At 54.0% G+C, this 23,094-nt stretch overlaps 1 protein-coding gene across 1 annotated transcript; it reads left to right on the forward strand.

Moving 5' to 3' along the window:
• Positions 1 to 11,600: 11,600 nt before the first annotated feature.
• Positions 11,601 to 16,960, forward strand: KLK14 (kallikrein related peptidase 14). Its single transcript, XM_055411496.2, has 5 exons — positions 11,601 to 12,098; positions 13,181 to 13,349; positions 15,290 to 15,543; positions 15,786 to 15,922; positions 16,500 to 16,960. Exons 1-5 carry the CDS (start codon positions 12,059 to 12,061, stop codon positions 16,653 to 16,655), a joined length of 756 nt encoding a protein of 251 aa, XP_055267471.1. The 5' UTR covers positions 11,601 to 12,058; the 3' UTR covers positions 16,656 to 16,960.
• Positions 16,961 to 23,094: the final 6,134 nt, after the last annotated feature.

Genomic DNA, 23,094 nt, shown 5'->3' on the forward strand with positions numbered 1-23,094 from the left:
CAAATCTAATCCATAAACCTTGAGAAATTTAACCTTTTTTTTTTTTTTTGATACTAAGGATTCAAAATCCTGTGTGTATGTTACGCTTACAGTCCATCTCCATTGAGACTCAACCACAGTTCTGTCGCCAGTGGGATCAGAGGGCCTCGAGGAGCTAAGGAAGATGCTGTTCTCAGCTCCAGCCACAAGAGGTCACTATGACCACACCGTGCATCCGTGGCCAGCACCTTAGAACAGGTCTGTTTCCTTCCCCGCGGCCTTTGTGAACTCCGCTGTCTCCTCCTCCCTCGCCCCGCCCCGCCCCCGCCCCGCCGCCACACACACACCGGTCCCTCTGGCCCCAGCCAGCCTGGATCCAAGGGTGAGAGACACAGTCTGGCAGAAACCTGAAGGTCCTATATGAACACTGGAAAAATTCCATGACCCGAAGACTCATGTGTCTGTGCATCCATTCATTCATTCTGTAAATATTTATGGAGCACTCAATTTGTGACAGCAGTGAGGCCCCAAAAGGAAGAAAATACGTAGAATATATAGTATTTCAGATGGTGATAAATTGGTCGATCAGTCACGTCAAACATTTCACTGGAAAAGACTCTGATGCCGGGAAGGATTGGGGGCGGGAACAGAAGGGGACGACAGAGAATGAGATGGCTGGATGGCATCACCGACTCGATGGACATGAGTCTGAGTGAACTCCGGGAGTTGGTGATGGACAGGGAGGCCTGGCGTGCTGTGATTCATGGGGTCGCAGAGAGTCGGTCACGACTGAGCGACTGAACTGAACTGAGATGGGGAAAACCTCTGCTGGCTGCGAAACCGCACGTGCAAGCTCCACGGGAAAGACTGAGGGCGGAAGGAGACGGGATGGCGGAGGATGAGATGGCTGGAGGGCATCACCGACTCAATAGACTTGAGTTTGGGTGGACTGCGGGAGCTGGTGATGGACAGGGAGGCCTGGCGTGCTGCGGTTCATGGGGTCGCAAAGAGTCGGACACGACTGAGCAACTGAACTGAACTGATAGTTGATATATCTATGTGTGTACATGATATTGATGATAGAACAGCAACCACAGTACTGACTACTTCCGTTCTGTTCCGTTCCGTCGCTCAGTCGTGTCCGACTCTTTGCGACCCCGTGGACTGTAGCCTACCAGGCTTCTCCGTCCATGGGATTCTCCAGGCAAGAATACTGGAGTGGGTTACCGTTTCCTTCTCCAACTGACTACTTACTACATGATAATTACTGTTTTAAGCATTTTATATAAATGGAACCGTTTCTATATCTGTGACTCCATCTATAAACATACATAGAGATAATGCATATTCAGATATAATGGATATGTTTAGATATAGGTATGAATATATCTCTACGTATCTTTATATAAAATTGTATGCACCACCCTCCCCCCCAAAAAAAAAGCTCCAAGGGAGGCAGGGCAGTGGTGGAGGAGGGTGAGCGGAGGAGAGATGAAAGAGGGCCCAGGTCGCAGGGATGAGAAGCCACGGAGATTTGGGAACAGAGGAGTGAGAAGGATCATCCTTTATTCAGGAGACAAACATCTGCCCAGGCACCTCCCAGGAGCCGGCCCCGCAGGGGCTTCGTGGGGAAACAGAGCTGAGTCAGCCCCAGTCCCTGCCCTCAACGGGCTCCCTGTCTGATGGGGGGAGGCGGTGCGCACCGACTCTGGCAAATCAAGACCCAGAGGGATAGGCGTCAAGGCGGAGATCAGTAAGGGCACAGGGGAGCCCAGAGGTGGGGCGGCTAACTCAGCGTGGGGCGTCGTGGAATGCTTTCTGAAAGAGGTAGTGTTTAAAACAGGCTCCCGATGAGTAAGAATGAGCACGGGAAAAGGGTGGGAGGGGGGCGACTGCACCCGTGGTGGAGAGAACAGCCGGCGGAAAGGCCTGCAGGCCAGGGCGCACCGTGAACCCCTGAGCCCGGCGGGGGAATGGTTGCTTCTGGGGCCTGACGCCCGGGGAGGGGCCGGTGGGGGTGGGCGGCAACCCGCCCACCCCCTAGGGTCAGAGTGCCATTGCACAAGGCAGAACGGCTTAGAGCTGACAAGGCCTGTTCAAAAAGAGTGTCAAAAAGAGCCTTCTGGGGACTTCCCTGGCAGTCCAGTGGGTTAAGACTTGGTGCTTCCCAGACAGAGGGGCGCAGGTTCGTTCCCTGGTTGGGGAACCAAGATCCCACATGCCTCAGGCCAGGGCCAAAACCTAAAAAAATAATTCTCTTAAAGCCTTCTGTGGCTGCCTCTAGGAGGACTGTGGGGAAGGAAGGTCCTTAAAACCAAGGAGGCCAGGAAGAAGCCAAAACCATAAGGAGGTGGGGATGGTGGGAACAGATATGAGGGCTATGTAAGAAGCGTGGAAACCCTGCTCAAGTCTAAGGTGTTGTTTTATAAGTGTAAGAGCTCCTGCATAACCACTCCATGCACACCCCCCACCAAAAACAAACAAAAAAAAACCCTGTAAATACAAGAGAAGCTTCTCCTAAACAGAAATAAAGATGTTTGCCACTTAGGCGATGGCAGTGGTAGTCACAGGAGAGTCTTGCTGAGAGAGAAAGCCGTGGTAAACATGGAGGGCGGGGCAGGGTGTTGCTGAGGCAAGAAGCCCTAGGCGTTGTGGAGCGGGGCTTTACTGAGGTCTATGGCACTGGAGAAGACTCCGATGCTGGCAGGGATTGGGGGCGGGAGGAGATGGGGACGACAGAGGATGAGATGGCTGGATGGCATCACCGACTCGATGGAGGTGAGTTTGAGTGAACTCCGGGAGTTGGTGATGGACAGGGAGGCCTGGCGTGTTGTGATTCACGGGGCCGCAAAGAGTCGGACATGACTGAGCGACTGAACTGATGGCCTTGGAGGAGGCTGTGCTGTGTGCTACCGCCCCATGCACTGTAGCCCTCCAGGCTCCTCTGTCCATGGGGAGTCTCCAGGCAAGAATACTGGAGTGGGTTGCCAGTCCTTCCTTCAGGGGATCTTCCCAACCCAGGGATCGAACCCAGGTCTCCCACATTGCAGGTGGATTCCCTAGAGTCTGAGCCACCAGGGAAGCCCAAGAATACTGGAGTGGGTAGCCTAACGCTTCTTCAGGGAATCTTCCTGACCTGGGAATGAAACTGGGGTCTCCTGCATCGCAGGCAGATTCTTTACCAGCTAGCCTACCAGGGAAGACCTTGGAGAAGGCAGCTCCTGCATAAACACAAGGGGTCCTTTATACTTATTGAATGTCTGGGAAAGGACCGAAGCTGATGAGCCAGAAATCCCCACGCCCTAGGGTACCACCAGCTGGAGCTAGAAGCATTCTTTCCTGCAAGGATGGGGCCCAGTCTCAGGAAGATGGGCTTCCCCATCTTCCCCACTGGGTGTGCTCTCCCAGGGCTGCGTAACTGGAGACGACAGTCAGGTCTGAGGATGTAGAGGCATCGGGTGCAGAGATTCTGGGGAGAAGCCTCTCAACACCCTTAGTCTCACCCAGCCTGTTTCCACAGAGCCTCTGCACATGCCAGGGGCCAGAGTGGGCTCTAAGAATTCAGCGGTGAGCATGTTAGACAGGGTCCCTGCCTTCATAAAGCCTCGGTTTGAATGAGAGACATGTCCCTTCGGTCCATGAAAGTTTGCTGAGCACATACTGCATGCCAGGGAAAAGAAACAGAGCTGGCACTCAAACTGTGGGAGACAGGCCACACGGAAAAGGAAGGAAATAAAAGATGAGGGACATCAGACGGTGATGAACGCCACAGAGAAGAAAACAACAGTGACAGTAAACAAGGACGCAAACACGTAAGGCCATCGTAGATTACAATGAGGAAGGAAAGCAGCAAGGGGCTGAGACGGACACCAGAAGGGACCGCCAACTCCGGAGAAAGCGACAGTGGGCAGGCTGACAGGAAGTGTGTCCCAGGTGGAGGGAACGGGCTGACGGGAAGTGTGTCCCAGGTGGAGGGAACGGCAAAGACAGGCAGAGAGGTGGGGGGGGGCACCTACCATGTCAGGAAAATCACAGAAGCCCGGGGGGCTGGGGCACAGCACATGGGAGAATGGTGAGGCTGGGGAGACGGACAGGAGGCCAGACACACGGTGCCTGGGAAGTGCTGAGGTTTTATTATAACCGCAGTGGGAAATCACAGATGGGTTTTAAGCAGATTCTAACAGGATACCGTTTTATATTTTAAGAACGCACTGCCTGCCAAGTGGAGAATGGACTTAGTGTGGGGTGGGCGTGGGGGGAGGTGGAAATGGGGTTCAAATTTGGAAGCAGGGAGACGAGTTTGGAGGCTACGGCACCTGTCCAGGTGAGAGAGAAGGGTAGCCTGCACGAGGGTGAGTGAGAGGAAGTAAGTGGGTGGGTTTGATGTCTATTTTGGCGCTAAGGTGACAGGAATTGCCAAAGTGGGAAGTGGGAGGGAGGGCGGGATCAAGGACCACTCCCAGCTTTTGACGGAAGCAACTGGGGAGAGGGTGGTGTCATCACCTACAAAGGGAAACAAGTGCTTGATGTTGGAGACGGGAGAGGGAGGTAGGGCAGAGATGTTCGCTGGTTGTTGACGGAGCATCAGGGGCGCCCAGGCGTGCACGCAGAAGCTTCCTTGCACGTAGCAGATACAGGTGCTGACTCAGAGACATCTAAGGGATTATCCAGAGACTTTGGGTAATCCGAGGGACACGCGAGGTCAGCAGCAGACGGGTATGGAGCCAGACAGGCTGGGGTTCAAGTCCCAGCTCCACCTCTTGCTTGTTGGGCAACTGACCTTCTTTCTCTCAGTTTCCTCATCTGTAGGATGGGAGTGATTCTATGCACCTCTAGGGCTGGTGCAGGGAATAAGTGAGATGTGGCGCTTGGGAGGCACTAGAGAAGCTGTCAAGCAAGACCTGACGGGGGACAGAGGGCAAAGGTGAGGGACCGGCTCGTTTGTCTGTTTGGCAGCATGCAGATCTTAGAAGGAGTGATGCTGAAGCTCCAATACTTTGGCCACCTGATTCGAAGAGGCGACTCATTGGAAAAGACCCTGATGCTGGGAAAGACTGAGGGCAGGAGGAAAAGGGAGCGGCAGAGGATGAGATGGTTGGATGGTATCACTGACCCAATGGACATGAGTTTGAGTAAGCTCTGGGAGCTGGTGAAGGACAGGGAAGCCTGGCGGGCTGCAGTCCATGGGGTCACAAAGAGTGGGACACGACTTCATGACTGAACAAGAAGATCTTAGTTCCCTGACTCAGGATCAAACCCGTTCCTCCTGAAATGAAAGAGTTAAGTCCTAACCACTGGACCACCAGGGAAGTCCCAAGGTCGATTTGCACATTCCAGACTGTTCTCTGCAGGCACTCCAGATCTGGAGCTGTACCAGGAGGTAAGGATGCATCGGAGAACTCCTTGCCCATGGCAGCATGGAGACAGATTTGGAGACTGAATGGCATGGTGTTTAACAGCCAGATGACCCAAATTCTGACCCCAGCTAATGCCACTGCACAAGGGACCTCTGTCTGAGAACCCGGTTTCCGCATCTCTCACATCATCCTAACACTAGCCCTAACCCCAACCTCATAGAGCTCCTGCAAGAATTAAAGGTGATAACGCGGGCAAAGTCCTAGACAACCTGCCAGATTTGTAGTTATAAGTGGAGGTCGAGACAGGCATTTGCTGACAGGGAGTCAGGAGCCCCCTGGAGAGAGGACCCCCCTCCGCGGAGTTTCACAGTCCCCAGAGGCGGCCAGAGCCTACCTCCCCCATCACTTATTCCCAAGGTCACACCCTGGCCTTTATCTGCATCCAGAGGAGCTCCACCTCCATCCCACAAAATCCCACATCCCACTCCCTGACCACAGCCTCCCTCCCATGCTTCCAGAGCTCTGCCATACCTGTTTGTCCACCTCCAAGACACCCCGACCCCTCCACCAACCAGGCCCCTTCTGTCTGCACCTCCTTTACACTCACAATCCGCCCTATTAACGCCACCCCCCCCCCACTGTCTTAATCTCCCCGATCTCAGCATCCCTTCCCCCAATCACCCAGCCCTGCAGGCGCCTGCTCTTTGCTAGAGGCAAACAGAACAAGAGCCATTCAGCTGCTCAGAAGAGGCCGCTGTTAAATTCCTGGTCGCCAACCTCACCTGGGAACCTACCCGCCACCCTCACCTCCCCAAGCAGGTGCCCCCTGAAGACCGGAAGAGCTGGCCCGAGCCTCCCGGTCACCTGACCCCCACCCCTCAACCTCCCCCACCCCTTCCTGCTTCCTTCCCAAACAATGGGAGAGGCGTCCTTCCTTCTGTCTGGGGCTAATCCCCCCCGCCGGGGCGGCTCACCCTCCGCCCCCGTGTTCTCAGGCATCCGGCTCCCTGCGGTGGGGAAGAGCCTGGGTTCGGACGGCGGTGCCACCGCTCGGCTTTGCGTAACCGTGGCCGGGCGACTCCCCTTCCCCACCTGCGTGCGGAGCATAATAAGAGCACCTTTCTCATGAGGCCGTGGGAAGGGTTCGGCGAGGTAATTGAAACATGCGTAAAACGGCGTTGGACACACAAGTGAGGGCTCAGATGAAACTGACGCTCAAATCACGGAGACAACAGAGAGGGTTCAGAGGGCCCGGGAGCCCAGTGCGCCGCCCGTCCTCCGGCGCTTACCCGCCGATTGACCTTGGACGGGCCGCTCCCCACTCCCCCAGCCTCCTTCCTCAGGCTGTAAAACCGGCTCAGGATAGTAGTAGCCCAGGGAGCGTGGACTTTGCACGACCTCACTGCATTCGTTCCCTTCTCTTCTCTCCCCTGGCTCAGCTTCTCCAGCTACACTGGCCTCCTCGCTGGTCCCCAGGCGCATCAGACCCCCTTACGCCCCAGAACCTTTGCAGGTGCTGCCATCCCCCCACCCCCATGTCCCTCCTGACCTTTAGGTCTTTGCTCTAGGAGCACCTTCCCCCTGAGCTCCTCCCTACTTTCTTAAGATTTTTTAAAAATGTGGACCGTTTTTGAAGTCTTTATTGAATTTGTTACAATATTGTTTCTGTTTTCCGTTTTGTTTTGTTTTTGCCTGTGTGGCATGTGGGATCTTAACTCTTCCCCGACCAGGGGTCGAACCTATGCCCCCTACAGATAGTGGTGAAGTCTTAACCACTAGACCAGCAGGGAAGTCCCCTCCCTGCTTTCTTCTTCTTCTTAGCACTCGTGACTTGTGATATTATATATTATATTGAACTTCCTTTTGCTTCCAGGGTTTAAGTATCAGTGAGGCAGAGATCTCTGTCTACTTTGTTTATTGCCATATCCTCAGTGCTTAGAAGGCTTCCCTGATAGCTCAGCTGGTAAAGAATCCGCCTGCAGTGCAGGAAACCCCGGTTCAATTCCTGGGTCGGGAAGATCCACTGGAGAAGGGATAGGCTCCCCACTCCATTCTTGGGCTTCCCTTGTGGCTCAGCTGATAAAGAATCTGCCCGCAAATGCAGGAAACCTAGGTTTGTTCTCTGGGTTGAGAAGATCCCCTGGAGAAGGGAAACGCCACCCACTCCAGTATTCCGGCCTGGAGAATTCCATGGACTATACAGTCCCTGGGGTCGCAAAGAGTCGAACACACTTTCCACTTTCCAGCGCTTAGAAGCGTGACTGATGTATGGTAGGTACTCAAGAAATATTTGTTGAAGGAAAGGAGGGAGAGTAAAAAAGGGAGACAGGAAGGCGGGGGGAGGGAAGGAGGAATGAAAGAAACTAACCCACGTTAAGAAAGTTACCTGGGATCTTCCCAGGCCAGGGATCGATCGGTGTCCCCTGCATTGCAAGGTGGATTCTTAACCACTGGACCACCAGGAAATCCCACATGCCACGGAGCAGCTAAGCCCTCGCCACAACTGTTGAGCCTGTGCTGTAGACCGCGGGAACTGCAACGACTGAGCCCACGTGCCTAGAGCCCGTGCTCTGCGACGAGAGGAGAAGCCCACGCGCTGCAGCAGAGACCCAGCACGGCCAAAAAATACAAGTAAACACTCGTCCCTAAAATGTCAATGACCTGCACCCGAAATAACTCTTAAAAGATAGTTACGTGGATACACAAAATGCGGCCCATCCACACAAAGATGATGTATGATCCAGCCTTTAAAAGGAAGGAGAAAAGAAAAAGAAAGGAAGACTTCCCTGGTGGTCCAGTGGTTAAGGATCCACCTGCCAGTGCAGGCGACACAGGTTCGATCCCTGGTCCGGGAAGATTCCACACACCTCAGAGCAACTAAGCCCATGCACCACAACCCCTGAAACCCATGTTCTGCAACAAGAGAAATCACCACAATGAGAAGCCCACACACCGCAGCTAGAGAGGAGCCCGCACGTAACAGTGAAGACCCCGCGCCGCCAAAAAGAAAATAACCAGATTAATTATTAAAAAGGAAGGAAATGCTGATGCGTTACCGCATGTCACGTGAACCTTAAGGACGTTATGCTCCCTGAAATGTTAAATGCCTATTTCAGAGTCACATTCATCGAGACACAAAGGAGAACGGAGTCTACCAGGGCCTGGGGCAGGGAGGATGGGAAGCTGGTGTTTCATGGGGACAGACTTGCAGTCAGAGAAGATGAAAAGGTTTCGGAGACAGATGATGGTATTGGTTGCACAACCAAGTGAAAGTATTTCTTGCCACTGGACTGTACACTTAGTGATGTAGCTGAGGACTTTCCTGGTGGTCCAGTGGTTGAGAATCTGCCTTGCAGTGTGGGGCACCGGGGTTCGATCCCTGGCCGGGGAAGTAAGATGCCACATGCCACAAGGCCAAAAGAAAAAACAAGAGACAAAAAAAGTCCCCAGTCCCAGTGGCCACCTCGCTGGGTCCCACCCTCGTGCCACTCTCTTCTTAAAATTCATCTCAACTTCCCTGCTGCCCCCCTCTCCTGGTTTCCTTCTTGGCTCTTCCATTTCTCCTTCTTGGCCCCCGCCCCCTAAGCTGGGGGTCTTCCTTGGGGTCTTGAGCAGACACCCCGGGTCTTTTCACTCTATTCAATCTCCCCACGTGAGTGGCACAGTGCTCTGGCTTCCAACACCTTCCGTCAGTGCTAGTAACACCCCACTACTGTCTCTAACCAGACGGCTCCCCTAAGAGGCAGCCCAGGTCTGCAGTGGGGACCCTAAGGGCTCTTCTCTCCCCTGCTCAGAATCACTGGGGGATCACTTCTCCCTCTAGCACTCTGAGCTCTGCACTGTCCTTCTGTCTAAAGAGCTCTACTCAGACTGCTCTCCTTACTCCGTCCATCCCCCCTGGTGAACTCCTACTCATCCGCAGTGCCCGACTTAGAAAGCCCACCCTCTGGGAGCCCTTTCCCTACGCCTGGGGCTTCATCAGAACCTTCAATAGTCCCCTCCATCCAATCAGAACACACATCACACTGGACTGGGTTTCCCATTGCCTCTTTGACCTTTCCTGCCAGACCGTGAGCTCCTGGAAGGCAAGGATTGTGGCCGTATGTCCAGTCATTCACTCATCAAATATTTTTTGAGGACCCCCATAATGATGGAGCAAGGCAGCCCAGAAAGGAGTTTGGCTGGAAGGGAATGAATAACCTGGCAGTGACGCTGAGGGGGCTAGGGGCTGGGATAGGTGGAGGATAAGGCAGTTACTGAGCCCTATTTGTGGCCACATCCCCAGCACTTTTTTCCTGGGCTCCCTGGGTTTCACTGAGGCCTTCTGCTTAAGCTGAGTGTTCTTTCTAGGAAGAGATCTCGGGTTTATCTTCCAGCTCAGCAGATTACAGCCTTCTGGGACCTCCCTGGCAGTACAGCAATGAAGAATCCTCCTGCCAATGCTGGGGACAGGGGTCTGATCCCTGGGTTGGGAAGATTCCCTGAAGGAGGGCACAGCAACCCGCTCCAGTGTTCTTGCCTAGAGAATGCCAAGGGCAAAGGAGCCTGGGGAGCTACAGTCCATGGGGCCGTCAGGAGTCAGACAAGACTGAGACACCTGTAAAACAGCCAGTGGGACGCTGCTTTACAGCACAGGGAGCTCAGCTCAGTGCTCTGTGATGACCTAGAGGGGTGGGAGGGGGTGGGAGGGAAGCTCGATGCACGTTGTTATACAGGCAGAAAATAACACACTGTAAAGCAATCATCCTCCAATTAAAAACAAATTTTAAAATGGGATGTAAAACATTACATGAAATTAAAATTTAAGAAAATAGAAATAAAAACTAAAGTCCTCCATACTCTCAATGCAGGGGGGACAGGGGTTCAATCCCTGGTCGAGGAACTAAGATTCTGCATGCCAAAACAAAAACAAAACGCAGTACAGCATCTGAGCCCTCACAAAGCAGCTGCCTGTTCCACCCCACCCACCCCCACCCCCGCCTTGTCCACAGAGAATTCTTTCTTGGCAGAAGGGCTTCTATTTGTGCATTTCACCCTTCTGGTCTACCAGGGCCTGAACCAAGGCTTTCAACCGGAAGCAATGTGGCCTCTCTGCAAAGCCAGTTGAAGGGGGCGCTGAGCGCCTCTGCAGGGGGGCGGGGGAGCAGCAGTCCAGGTGCAAAGGGGAGGAAAGTGGTTTGGGAGACAGACCCCCGGAAGTGGGGCTCTGGGGGGCAGTGGGGAGAGTGCAGACAGCTGACCTCCTGAGTCACGGGGAGGTGATCCAGACCCACACCGATGCCCTGAGACAAATTGCAGTCATTAGGGAATTTAAGAGGCTGGGGGAGGGGCTGAGGGTGGCGGGGCCCTGCCCAACAGTTAGGATGGGTCCCTCAAACCCCGGCCCACTTCCCATCTCATCACTGTCTCTCCTGCTCTCCCTGGTCTCTGGCCCCACTCTCTCCGGGTCCTTCTATCCCACTCTCCCCTGACCTCTCTGCAGAGCCTGAGTCGGGGGGCACCAGCTCTGCCCTGACCCTCCCTCCCCCTGCTCCCCCACCTTTCAGGGCCGCGAGGACCCCAGAATGAGAACGTGCGTGAGACAGGACACCCAGAACCTTGGTGCCCCCGGCCCCTCCCGACTGCTGCCAGCTCCCAGGGCCCCACTGCTTGCCCCTCTCTGCTGCTCGGCGGCTGTCATCTCCCGCCTCTGCCTCCCCGTCTCCCCTTTTCCTCAAGTGCCCCTGTGGCCTCCGCTCCCTCTCCCTCCTCTCGGGACCTCCACATCCTTCCTCGTCGTCTCTGGGTCTCTTCCCAGCACCTCTGCTGCCGTTCCTTGTGTGTGTGTTTGGGGGGGGGTGCCTGGGCTTCTTTTCTCCCTGCGGCTCTCTGCCTGCTTCTGCTCTGCCTTCCCCGCCTTCTTTCAGCCTCTCGCTGTTCCCACACTCGCCTCTCCGCGAATGCCTGGCCCTGCGCCCCGCCCCACCACCTCGGCTTTTTCCCCCTTCCCCATCTCTAGTCTCCATCTCCCTAACCTCTCTCCACCTCTCACGCGTCTCCCTGGCCCGTATTCCTCTCCTGTTGCCTTCCAGTGGCCACTTCCCTCACATCTCCTCGCCTCCCTCTGCGCTGGGGCAGCCTCTCTCTCTGCCTCTGTCCCTCCCTGTCCCGGCCCCTCCCAGCACCTTCCCCCGAGTCCCCCCACCCCACCCCGTCCACCCTGCCCCGGAGTCCCCCCTCCCTGGGTTCCTCCCAGATTATAACACCTTCCCCCACCAGGTAGGCAGGTTCTCATGAACAATTGTGGCTGCTTCTCCGGCCAGAGAGGAGATGGGAGGAGAAGGGACGGGGATCCTGGAGTGGGAAATAGGCAATAAAAAAAAAAAAAGAAAGAAAAAAAACCTCAGTAGGGTGGAGGAAGGAGCAGGGCCAGCTACTCAGACCAGGGATAAAAGGCCTCGGCGAGTGACAAGGAAGCCAGACGCCACCCCCACTCCACCAGACAGGAGACATCAAGGCAAGACCTAAGCCCTTCTCAGCATCCTCTCCAGCCACCAAAGAGCACCCCCCTGCCCCAGACCCTGCCCTCCTGGTCTCTGGCCTCTATTCTGTCCCCCAATCCAGGTCTCTAAGGGTCTCAGTCTCTAAGAGGCTCTCTCACCTATAACCTCTAGATCTCTGGCAGCTTCTTTGGCCCTCACGTTCTCTCTGCATTCGCCAGGACCCAGCCACCAGCCCTCAGAATGTTCCTCCTGCTGATGGCTCTTCAGATCTTGGCTGTAGGTAAGACAGTGGGTGGGTGGGGAGCTGGACTCTGAGAAGAGACAGGGAGATGGGGAAGGGCCCTGGGGACCTGAGAGGCTCACCTGGCGAGAAGGGCTGGGGGGTAGTTTGGGGACCATGGTTGAGGAGCGTGAGAGAGGAAGGCCCAGTTCTAAGTGGTGGAGGTGTTAGAGTACCGCCGGGTCCAGAGACCTGAAGGAAACAGTGAAGAGTCAGACACGACTGAGCAACGGAACAGCAGCATCAAGAGATCGTGAGAACTCAAGGGAGGAACTGAGCAGAATCAGGCCTTGACCGAGTCTTTGAGAAAGTACCAGCAGGACACCTGCTGACTGCGTTGTTGTCTAGTCCCTCAGTCGTGTCCTCTTTGTGGCCCCAGGGACTGTAGCCCACCAGGCTCCTCTGTCCGTGGGATTTCCCAGGCAAGAATACTAGACTGGGTTGCCATTTCCTCCTCCGGGGCATCTTCCCGACCCAGGAATCGAACCTTTGTCTCCTAAATGGCAGGCAGATTCTTTACCACTGCGTCACCTGGGAAGCCCTGTTGATTGTGTTAGGGAAGAACTAATCAGAAGTGACGGCAGAAATGATGATGAGGTGGTGGGCTCCTGGCGGGATCGGTGTGGCATGCAGAGTGGGTGTAGGGAGGGGGAGGCCTGGGGGACCACACACAGAGAAGTCTGGGGGAGGGACAGGGAGCTCCCAGAAGGTGCTGGAGGATTGCTGAGCGGAGCTGTGGCATATTGCAGAAGGTGATCGTAGAAAGCATGCGTGGGAAGGCAGAGTCGGGGCGGTAGTGTCAGGACCGTGGATGGGGTGGTTCTGGGACCTCGTAATAGATGCTCTGGGGGTGCCTGGGGGTGAGGGGGTGTCAGAAAACTCCCTGGTTGTGTCGGGACAATACTGGGTACACTGTTGGGCATATCTCATACAGGGTGGGGTATGTAAAGATGGGTGGGTTAAGGATTAGGCAACATATGGGGGACTTGTGGGTTCCGGACATCCTAGAGAGCTAGCGGAAGGGTGGGAGAGCTTTTGTTTACCTGCTTCCCCCACTCCAGCTCACCCTTGCCTTCTCCTAGCCATGGCCCAGAACCAAGGGAATGAGAAGATAATCGGTGGCTACACATGCATCCGGAGCTCCCAACCATGGCAGGCAGCCCTTCTGCAAGGCCCCCAGCGTCGTTTCCTCTGTGGAGGGTCTCTGCTGTCCGACCAGTGGGTCATCACTGCTGCTCACTGCGCCCGCCCGTGAGTGGTCCCTTCCTTATTCTTCTGCCCAGTGAATTCCAGAGTCTAGCCCTGTGTACAACCCAGGGTACTAGCTGGATCTTAGTTGGGGTCTAGATAAGAGCCTGGAACCACAGACCCAGAACATGGAAGCCAGCCATAAATCTAGAATCTTTTAGATTCTAAAAGCAGATAAGCTGTTTAGAAACCATGATCATGTGCTCAGTCATTCAGTCGTGTCTGACTCTTCAGGTCTCTGTGGATGATAACCTGACAGGCTGCTCTATCCATGGGATTTTTCTAGGCAAGCATACTGGAGCGGGTTGCCATTTCCTCCTCCAGGAGATCGTCCCAACCCAGGGATCGAACCTACGTCTCAGACATTGGCAGGTGGATTCTTTACCACTGAGCCAATGGGAAGCCAGTTGGAACCCATACACCGGCTTAGAGTCCAGCACAGAATCTAGAACCTAACACAAAACCTGACATCCATTCAGAGGCCAAGCTCCACATAGAGACTAAGATGGAGAGTGGTGGTTGAATTCAGGACACAGCTACCTTCAGACACTCAGGACCCCCTCTCAGAACTCTGCCTGGAATCCAGAGTCAGGTTCAGAACCCACCATCTCGCCATGAATCTGGAAACCTGCTTGCAGTTCAGAGCACGGGATAAAGACAGAGCTTGGAGCTTGTTCTACATCCAACACTTAATCCAGAGTCTAGGCTATAGCTCTTATTTGAGCAGCCTAGAACCCATACCTTAACCTGCTCTCTCCATCCCAGAATGAAGACCATAGAGAGCCCAGAGCCCTTCCCAGATTCTAGACCTAAACCTGAACCCTACACTAGAAGTCAAAGTCCAGACAAAAACGCACCCAGTGCTCATAAACCAGATCTAATGCCATAAACTGAAGCTCAGTGTAGAAGCGAGGGTCCAGAGTCTAGAACGTAAAGCCCAGGATGGAGCCAACACCTAGAACCTAGGATCCTGACCATAGTCTGGAGCCCCTTCTAGAATCTAGAGCCCAACCTGAGGTCAAAGGCTCAGACCAGAATCTTGAACCAAGAATCCAGACTATCACCTGTAATTTGATCTAAAGCAGCACCCAACCTAATATCAGGAATGCAGGCTGATGTTTAGAACCCTGAGTCCAGCTGGACCACAGAGCTCAAGCCACTGTCTACAGCCCACATCATAAACCAGAGCTTCATCAAGAACCCAGAACTCAGCCTAGAAACTGGAGCTCACACCAGTATCTAGAAAGTATGCTAGCATCTAGACTTAATCTAGAATGCAACTCCAAGCTCTGGGTCAGAAGTTTAGGATGTCTAGAGCCCAAAGGCCAGACTGGAACTGCAATGGAGCCTCCCTGGCACCTACTCCAGAAGATCAATTTGATTTAGAGCCTAGAGCCACAGCTCAGAGCCTCACTTTAGAACACAGAGTATTGACCCAGCACATGCCCTAGGGCAGAGCCAGCAAGCCCCAAACCTCAGAAGGCAGAGCACAGCCCGCCAGGGGAAGGGGAGGATGTAAGACTGGGCCCAGAGAGAGTGTCCAGGCTGGGGGAAAGGGTCCAAGATTCCAGGAAACACTCTGCCTGCGGTTAGAGGGAGGGGTGTGTGTGTGTGTGTGTGCTCAGTCATGTCCAACTCTTTGTGAACCTGGACTGTAGCCCGCCAGGCCCCTCTGTCCATGGGGATTCTCCAGGCAAGAATACTGGAGTGGGTTGCCACGCCCTCCTCCAGGGGATCTTCCCGACCCAGGGATGGAGCCCGCATCTCTGGTGTCTCCTGCATTGGCAGGGTGATTCTTTACCGCTGAGCCAACTGGGAAGCCCAGGGGGAGAGTTAACCTGGAGGAAAACTCGTCCCTGGGAGGCGGGAAGCATTGCTGGAGGGTGGGGCGGGGTCTCCAGTTCACATCCTGAGCAGCACCACCCTTGGGGGTCGCGGGCCAGGATCCTTCGAGTCTCCCTGGGCAAGCACAACCTGAAGGTCTGGGAGGCCACACAGCAGGTGCTGCGCGTGGCCCGCCAGGTGCCACACCCCCAGTACAACTCGCGGACCAATGACAACGACCTGATGCTGCTGCAGCTGGAGCGGCCCGCCCGGCTGGGGCCAGCAGTGCGGCCCATCTCCGTGGCCAGCTCCTGCGCCAGTGTGGGCTCCTCCTGCCTTGTGTCGGGCTGGGGCACCATCTCCAGTCCTGTTGGTGAGGGGTCCTGCATCGGGAACGAGGGGCTGGGGGCTGGACCCCTGGGTCTTAGGGAGGAGGGGATGGGATCCGGACCCCTGGGTCTGAGTCGGGAGGGTCTAGAGGTCTGGACCCCTGGGTCTGCGGCAGGGTCTGCGGTCTGGACCCCTTGGTCTGCAGGAGGAGGGTCTCAGGCCCAGACTTCTGGGTCCTATTGGAGAGTAGACCTCAATTTAACACCTCAATGCCCCCCATCTCAGCCAGGTACCCCAACTCTCTGCAATGCGTGAACATCAACATCTTCTCGGATCAGGAGTGTCGGCAGGCCTACTCTGGAGCCATCACCCCGGGCATGGTCTGTGCAGGGGTCCCCCAAGGCGGGAAGGACTCCTGTCAGGTGAGCCCCAGGGAGAAAGCCTGGGCAGGGAGCTTTTCCAGGCTGGGACTTAGGTACAAGAGGACCTCAGGAGCAGGAAGATCAAGGGAGGCCCCCCTCCCACCCCCAGAGACCGAGAGAGGTTGTCACAGCCAGGCTGTCTCCTAGCTGTTCACCCTTGGGTATGGACCTAACCTTCCGGGCTTCGGTCTCCTCACCTGTCCCATGGGGGCAGCAGGACTGGGTGGAATGGGATGAGCTCATCCATGGCAAGAGTGCAGAACTCTGATTGCTGCTGTCACTGCCGTCTTTACATATGGGGCCCTAGAAAGCTGTGCTCAGGGTCTGGAGGTCTTCATCCATCCCTGAGCAACGGCTCCAGAGACACGCAGTGTGGAAACACACATGCAGTTTTCTAGATGCAGAGCTAAGATGAAGAGGAGCCCAAGAGACACACAGGACAAGCGACCCCAAGCCCCAGGGGCTGAGATCTCCAGAGGTCTCAGCCCACTCCCCGCATCTTTGCCTCTCGGCTTCCCCGCAGCTGGGGCTCTGGCCGTAGGTCCACGATGTCTCCATCTCTGCCTCTCCCCATCAGGGTGACTCCGGGGGACCCCTGGTGTGCGGAGGGCAGCTCCAGGGCCTCGTGTCCTGGGGGATGGAGCGCTGTGCCCAGCCCGGTTACCCCGGCGTCTACACCAACCTGTGCAAATACCACAACTGGATCCAGGAAACCATACGGAACAGATCATAGCCGGCAGGACAGAACCAAGACCCTGCCCACATGCTCCCCAAGATCCTGCCCTTCCCACTCAAGACCCAGGGACCCCAGCCTCCAGCTCTCCCTCCCTCAGACCCCCAGCATCCTGATCCTGACCCCTGGCTCAGAAGTCCCCTCTCCCAGAGCAGTTCCTTCAGGGGTTCACTCTGCACCCCTACATCCTCCCCATCATTATCCAGGGTACCCCAAGACATCAGAGCAGGAGCATGAACACAAAGGCATTGAACTGGCACCATATTCCAAAGAAGACAATTCTGAAAGCTCTCAGTGTCTCTAAAAACCAGATAAATGCTACTAATAAAATTTTAACAATCCTACAAGGACCTACTGTATATCACAGGGGACTCTGCTCAGTGTTATATGGCAGCTGGGTGGGAGGGGAGTTTGAAAGAGAAAGGATACGTGTATACAGTGTGGCAGAGTCCCTTTGCTGTTCACCTGAGATTATCACAACATTGTTTGTTAATCGGCTATGCCTGTGTTCTTAGCCACTCAGTCGTGTCCGACTCTTTACGGTCCTTTGGACTGTAGCCCTCCAGGCTCCTCTCTCCATGGGATTCTCCAGGCAAGAGTACTGGAGTGGGTTGCCATTTCTCCTCCAGGGAATCTTCCCAACCCAGGGATCGAACGCGAGTCTTCTGCATTGGCAGGTGGATTCTTTATTCACTGAGCCACTAAGGAAGCCCTAACCGGCTATGCTGCTGCTGCTAAGTCGCTTCAGTCGTGTCCGACTCTGTGTGACCCCATAGACGGCAGCCCACCAGGCTCCCTCATCCCTGGGATTCTCCAGGCAAGAACACTGGAGTGGGTTGCCATTTCCTTCTCCAATGCATGAAAGTGAAAAGTGAAACTGAAGTCGCTCAGTCATGTCCAACTCTTAGCGACCCCATGGACTGCAGCCTACCAAGCTCCTCCATCCATGGGAGTCTCCAGGCAAGAGTACTGGAGTGGGTTGCCATTGCCTTCTCCAACCGGCTATACCCCAATACAAAATAAAAAGCTTAAAGAAAATTTTTTAACAATCTTAAATTCCATTCACTTAATGCACTCAACAGACATGCATAGAGGTCTGATCATGGCCAGCCAGGAGCCGTGTCCTGAGGCGCATGGTGTCCCCCGGGGGTCCGCCCCCTCGCCATCCACCGTACCTGGTGTGGTGGAAGAAAATGCCCCGGCCTTGCAGTGTGACCCCCTGAGCAGGACCACCCCTCTCCCAGCCTCTTTTTGGGGTCCTGTGAGTAGGGACTGCTGAGGCCCAGGACAGGCAGGGCAAAGCCCCACCTTGTTTCCTGGGAAAACATGGTGCAAATGAAGAGGTCCTCTTTTTCCTAATCAGATGTCAGGTGAGGAGAGTCGAGTTATCACACCCTTGAGTTCAGGTCCTGAACTCATTTTATTCACTTCTTTCTGCCTGTCGCCCCCTGACTCCGGATACCCTCCTTTCCCACAGGCACCAGCCCAGCTGGCCTGCGATAATGTGCCTCCTTGGCACACATCAGTTGTCACAACGTGTTGCTTGTAATTTGCACAACATCATTGTGTTATGAATGTCATTCTATTATTTTCATTCAAGGACCGCTATTCATTGGGCACCTACTGTGCGCCGGGCATGGTTCAAGGTATTGGAAGTAGACCCAGGAACAAGCCAGACGAGTGTAAAGGCTTCTCGTCCCAGAGCTTACATCCTAGCAGGAGGTGCCAGACGAGAACAGTAAACATCATTTAAAGGCAGAGAGTCGCTAGGAATAAAAAGGTCATTAAACCTGGGCTGGGTGGCAGGTCCTGTACGCACGCCAGAGCCAGCTCATACCAGCCCATAAGAGCCTCTTGGCAAATTTTCAGGGATTTGGAGCGCTGCTTGCTCAACACAGCCATAATAGAAAATTAAATTACAGAAACTTGCAATTAAATAATGTACACTTTTGAAAAGTCAATACTCAAAACTCATCAATTGCTAATTATCATTGCTGATATCTATGCTTCGAGGCTATTTATGTCTGTCGTGCTGTGTCTGTAACGGTGAGCATCTGGACATGTGTTCGCACCAAGTCACTTCAGTTGTGTCCGACCCTTTGCAACCCCATGGACCATAGCCCCCCAGGCTTTTCCGTCCATGGGATTTCCCAGGCAGGAACACTGCAGAGGGTTGCCATGCCCTCCTCCAGGGGATCTTCCTGATTCAGGGATCAAACCCGCGTCTCTTCTGTCTCCTGATTTAGCAGGCAGGTTCTTTACCACTAGCGCCACCTGGGAAGCCCCAAGTACCTGGGCAGCCCTTCCCGATCCCATCTCCATCTTCTCGAGGTTCTGTGCTTGGATACTGCAGAACTCAGACACAGTAGAAGCCAGCATGGCCACATGTGTCCAGTTGCTCGGCCGTGGGGGACAACCCAGGATTAGAGAGTTCTGAGGGGGCGGCCTGGGACCTACCTGGCTACAACAGCTCATTAGACTGCTGGCGGAGAATAGAGTCAACACTTTACAAAAACTGTCAAGGCAGCATAACCTTTAAAACTGTGAATCAGGACTTCCCTGGGGGTGTAGCGGATAAGAATCTGCCTGCTGATGCAAGGGACACAGGTTTGGTCCCGGTCCGGGAAGATTCCCCATGCTGGGGGGCGACGAAGCCCACGTACCACAACTACTGAAGTCCGTGTGCCTAGAGCCTATGCTCGGCAACGAGAGAAGCCACCGCAATAAGCACGGGCACTGAAACGAAGAGAAGCCCCCACTCGGCCGCAACTAGAGAAAAGCCCTCTGAGCAACGGAGACCCAGCACAGCTGAAAATAAATGAATATTGAAAAAGAAAGAAGTCGGAGGCTTGGACTCCATCCCAGACCACCTGAACCAGAATCTGCATTATAACAAGATCCCTCGCCCGAGCCACCAACCCCCTACCCCATCCCTGCAATCCAGGGGATTCAATGCTTATCAGCTTGAGAAGCACCACTCATGGAATACACCCTCCATGTTTAATGACCCGGTTCCCCAGTGATGGACACCCAGGCAATAGTGCAATGATCACTGTGGGGCAGGCCCCGTATATATCCACAGAAGGCTTCTCTGGAATACTCAGAAAAGCAGGATCACTGGACCAAAAGTCTTACTCTTCATCAGTTTCACCAAGTACTGGCAAGCTTTTGCTCGGATAAGAAGGATTCATATCTAACCACAGCCTCAAAAATGCCTGCAGTTCATTCACTCATCCAGCAAATATTCATTGAATCCTATTACGTGCCAGTTACTGCTCTAGGAACAAAGCACACAGTACTGTTGCTCTCAGGGAACTCAATTCTGGAGGAGGGGCAAACAAGGGACAGATAAATAAGTACAACATGTAATATTGGGAATTCCCTGGTGGTCCAATGGCTAGGACTAGGCACTTTCAATGCTGGGGCCCAGGTTCCATCCCTAGTTCTGAAAGTAAGATCCCACAAACCTCATAGAGTGGCCAAAAAAAAAAAAATTATATATATATATAAAGTGAAAAGTGAAAGTGAAGTTGCTCAGTCGTGTCTGACTCTTTGCAACCCCATGGGGTGTAGCCTACCAGGCTCCTCTGTCCTTAGGATTTTCCAGGCAACAATACTGGAGTGGGTTGCCATTTCCTTCTCCTGGAGATCTTCCCAACCCAGGGATTGAACCCGGATCTCCTGCATTGTAGGCAGACACTTTACCGTCTGAGCCACCAGGGAAGTATATACATAGTACGGATAGGAGTAAGAGCTTTGGAGAAAAGTAAGGAAGAGCAGGCAGAGTAAGGTAGAGTTAGCTTCCCTCATGGCTCAGAGAGTTAAGAATCCGCTTGCAATGCGGGAGACATGGGTTCGACCCCTTGGTTAAGAAGATCCTCTGGAGAAGGAAATGGCTGTGCACTGAGTGGTCAATTCAGCAGGACTGTTTACCTTACAAAGAAAAGTTTGGCCCTTGCTCAGTCTCTGGGAGGTAACCTGTAAGCCCTTGGAATATTCTGCCTAATAACAGTGTCTTTCTTTAGTCAGGGGCCTTGGGCCACGTCAGATAGTCTATTTTAATGGGATGATTCGTGGTGGAGGTCTGGGGGCATGCTGGACCTGCAGAGGGGCTGAAGACGGAAGCTAGCAGTGCAGAAGGACAGCCATGTGCCTACATGACCAATACCCAATAAAAACAACATGGACACCAAGGCTCAGGTGAGCTTTCCTGGGGGGCCATACTCTGTATGTGTTGTCACACATTGTTGTTGGGCAACGTAAGCACCGTCTGTCTATACAACTCCACAGGAGAAGGAAGCTGGAAGCACACCCTGGTCAGCCCTGGACCTGGCCCCATGCGCCATCTTGTCTCACTGGAGTAAGCCAACATCCTGAGCAAAGGAGCTTTTCCGAGCTCAGTGAGTCCTCCTTAATGATTCCCGGACCTCGTCTCAGGGATCTCCAGCTACAGCAATGAAGGACGTCTTCACAGAAGATGGCAAGAAGGGAAGAAGTCAGGCAGACATCTGGTGGGGAAGAGGGCTCCGGGAGTGGGAACTGAACTACTGAAGTTCTTTTCTGTTATTTATTATTTGGGGCTGTGCTGGGTCTTCACTGATGTGCACGGGCTTTCTCTAGCCATGACCAGCGGGCTTCTCATTGCAGTGGCTTCTCTTGTCGCAGCGGAATGGACTCTAGAGCACATGGGTTTCCGTCCTTGTGGCCCATGGGCTTAGTTGCTCCGCGGCACGTGGAATCACCCCGGACCAGGGATCGAACCCACCTCCCCTACATTGGCAGGCAGATCCTCAGCCACTGGACCACCAGGGAAGTCCTTAACTACTAAGGTTCTGAGATGGGGTTGTGCGTGGCATGGGAAGGACGGGAGAAGGGGAAGGGGTAAGTGATATGGGAAGACCATCGGAAGCAGAGGTTCCAGAGCCGTCTCGGCCACCATGAGGCAATCTTCACTCTGAATAAGAGCAAGGTCTGCAGGCTGTTGAGAAGAGGAGCGACCTGCCCTGACTTACCTCTTTAAAGGGTCACGCTGGCAGCTGTGTGCGGTAAACAGAGTGTAGGCAGATAGGGACGAAAGATCGGAGACCAGGTAAGAAAGTTGTGACAATCCCGGTGAGAGATGAGGGTGGCTGGGAGGGACTGGGGTGGCGAGGATGAAAAGTGTTGAGAAATGGTCTCGATTCCGGGTCTATATCAAAGCGGGCAGGGTTTTGGCAGCAAAACAGACGCGTGGCGTGCAAGAAAAGAAATTCAAGGGCAGGACTGAGGTCACGGCGGAGGGGTGGAACGGTCAAAGAGACTCTTGACTGAGAAGACCGAGACTCTTAAGAGGAGCTCATCTGGAACGCGAGAGGGGTGGAGGTCAGGAGCTTGGTTTTGAAGGTGAATTTGTTGAGTAGGCAGTTGGACATGAAGTGGGGAATTTAAGAGCCAGGTCTGGCTGGAGACAGGAAATGTGGGAGTCGTCAGCATGTCGGTGGTATTTAAAGCCACGATGAGATCACCAAGGGAGTGAGCATAGGCAGAGAAGAGAAGAGGGCCAGATGCTTGATCATGTAGAGGTTCACGAGAAACAAGCAGCACCAGGCACGGAGGCGAAGCAGTCAAATAAGAGAAGGGCCAGGAGGGGCTAGTGTCTCAGAAGTCGAGGAAAGACTTCAGAGGAGCAGGAAGTGAGCCGCTCGTTAAATGCTGCCAATGAATCAAGTAAGGCAAACCCCAAAGAGCCAGCCACTGGCTTCAGTAACGCAGACGTCACTGGTGCCCGTCAGAGGGGCACAGTTGGTAACGGTTAGCAGGGGAGGAAGCCTGCAGGGAGTGGGCTCAAGAGAACAGAAGAGAAATGCCAGACAGGACGTGTGGCCAACGTTTTGGAGAGTTGCAGTCATGGGGAGCCAAAAATGGGAGGCGAGCATGAAGGCTAAGAGCAGGGTTTTTTGGGTTTTTTTTTAATTCTTTTCCATGGAACATGGGAGAAATTGTACCGTGTTCGTATGATAATGGGGAAGGAAAAAAATTGATGATGCCAGCGAGGGAGCAGAGAACTGCTGGCTGGAACAGTGTCCTCAAGGAGGTGAGAGGGGATGGGGTACCTGGCACAGGTGGAGGGGTCTGTCTTAGAGGGCGGTGAAGACTGCTCATCTATCGAAATGGGAGAGGAAGCGGAGCAAGCAGGTAGATGGCAAGACTGACGCTTCCAGTTTTTGCTGTTTCGATGGATGAAAAGCGGTATTTCGTTGCTGCAGAGAAAGATGGTGACCAGGGCCAACATCCTTAATAACACGGATCTAGCTCCAAAGAAAGAGTGCGCGTGCCTGAATTTCTTGGGCATCTTTCTCTCCAAAAGCCCAAGTCCGGCTTCTGCCCAGGTGCCTCTCCGTCTTTCTCCCTCTTAAATGTCTTGCCCTTTTTTTTTTTTTTTGGTCTCTCCTTGCATTTC

The sequence above is a fragment of the Moschus berezovskii genome, chromosome 22 (assembly GCF_049115385.1).
Source record: "Moschus berezovskii isolate FMDL1 chromosome 22, NW_MosBer_1.0, whole genome shotgun sequence".
NCBI classification, from domain to species: Eukaryota; Metazoa; Chordata; class Mammalia; order Artiodactyla; family Moschidae; genus Moschus; species Moschus berezovskii.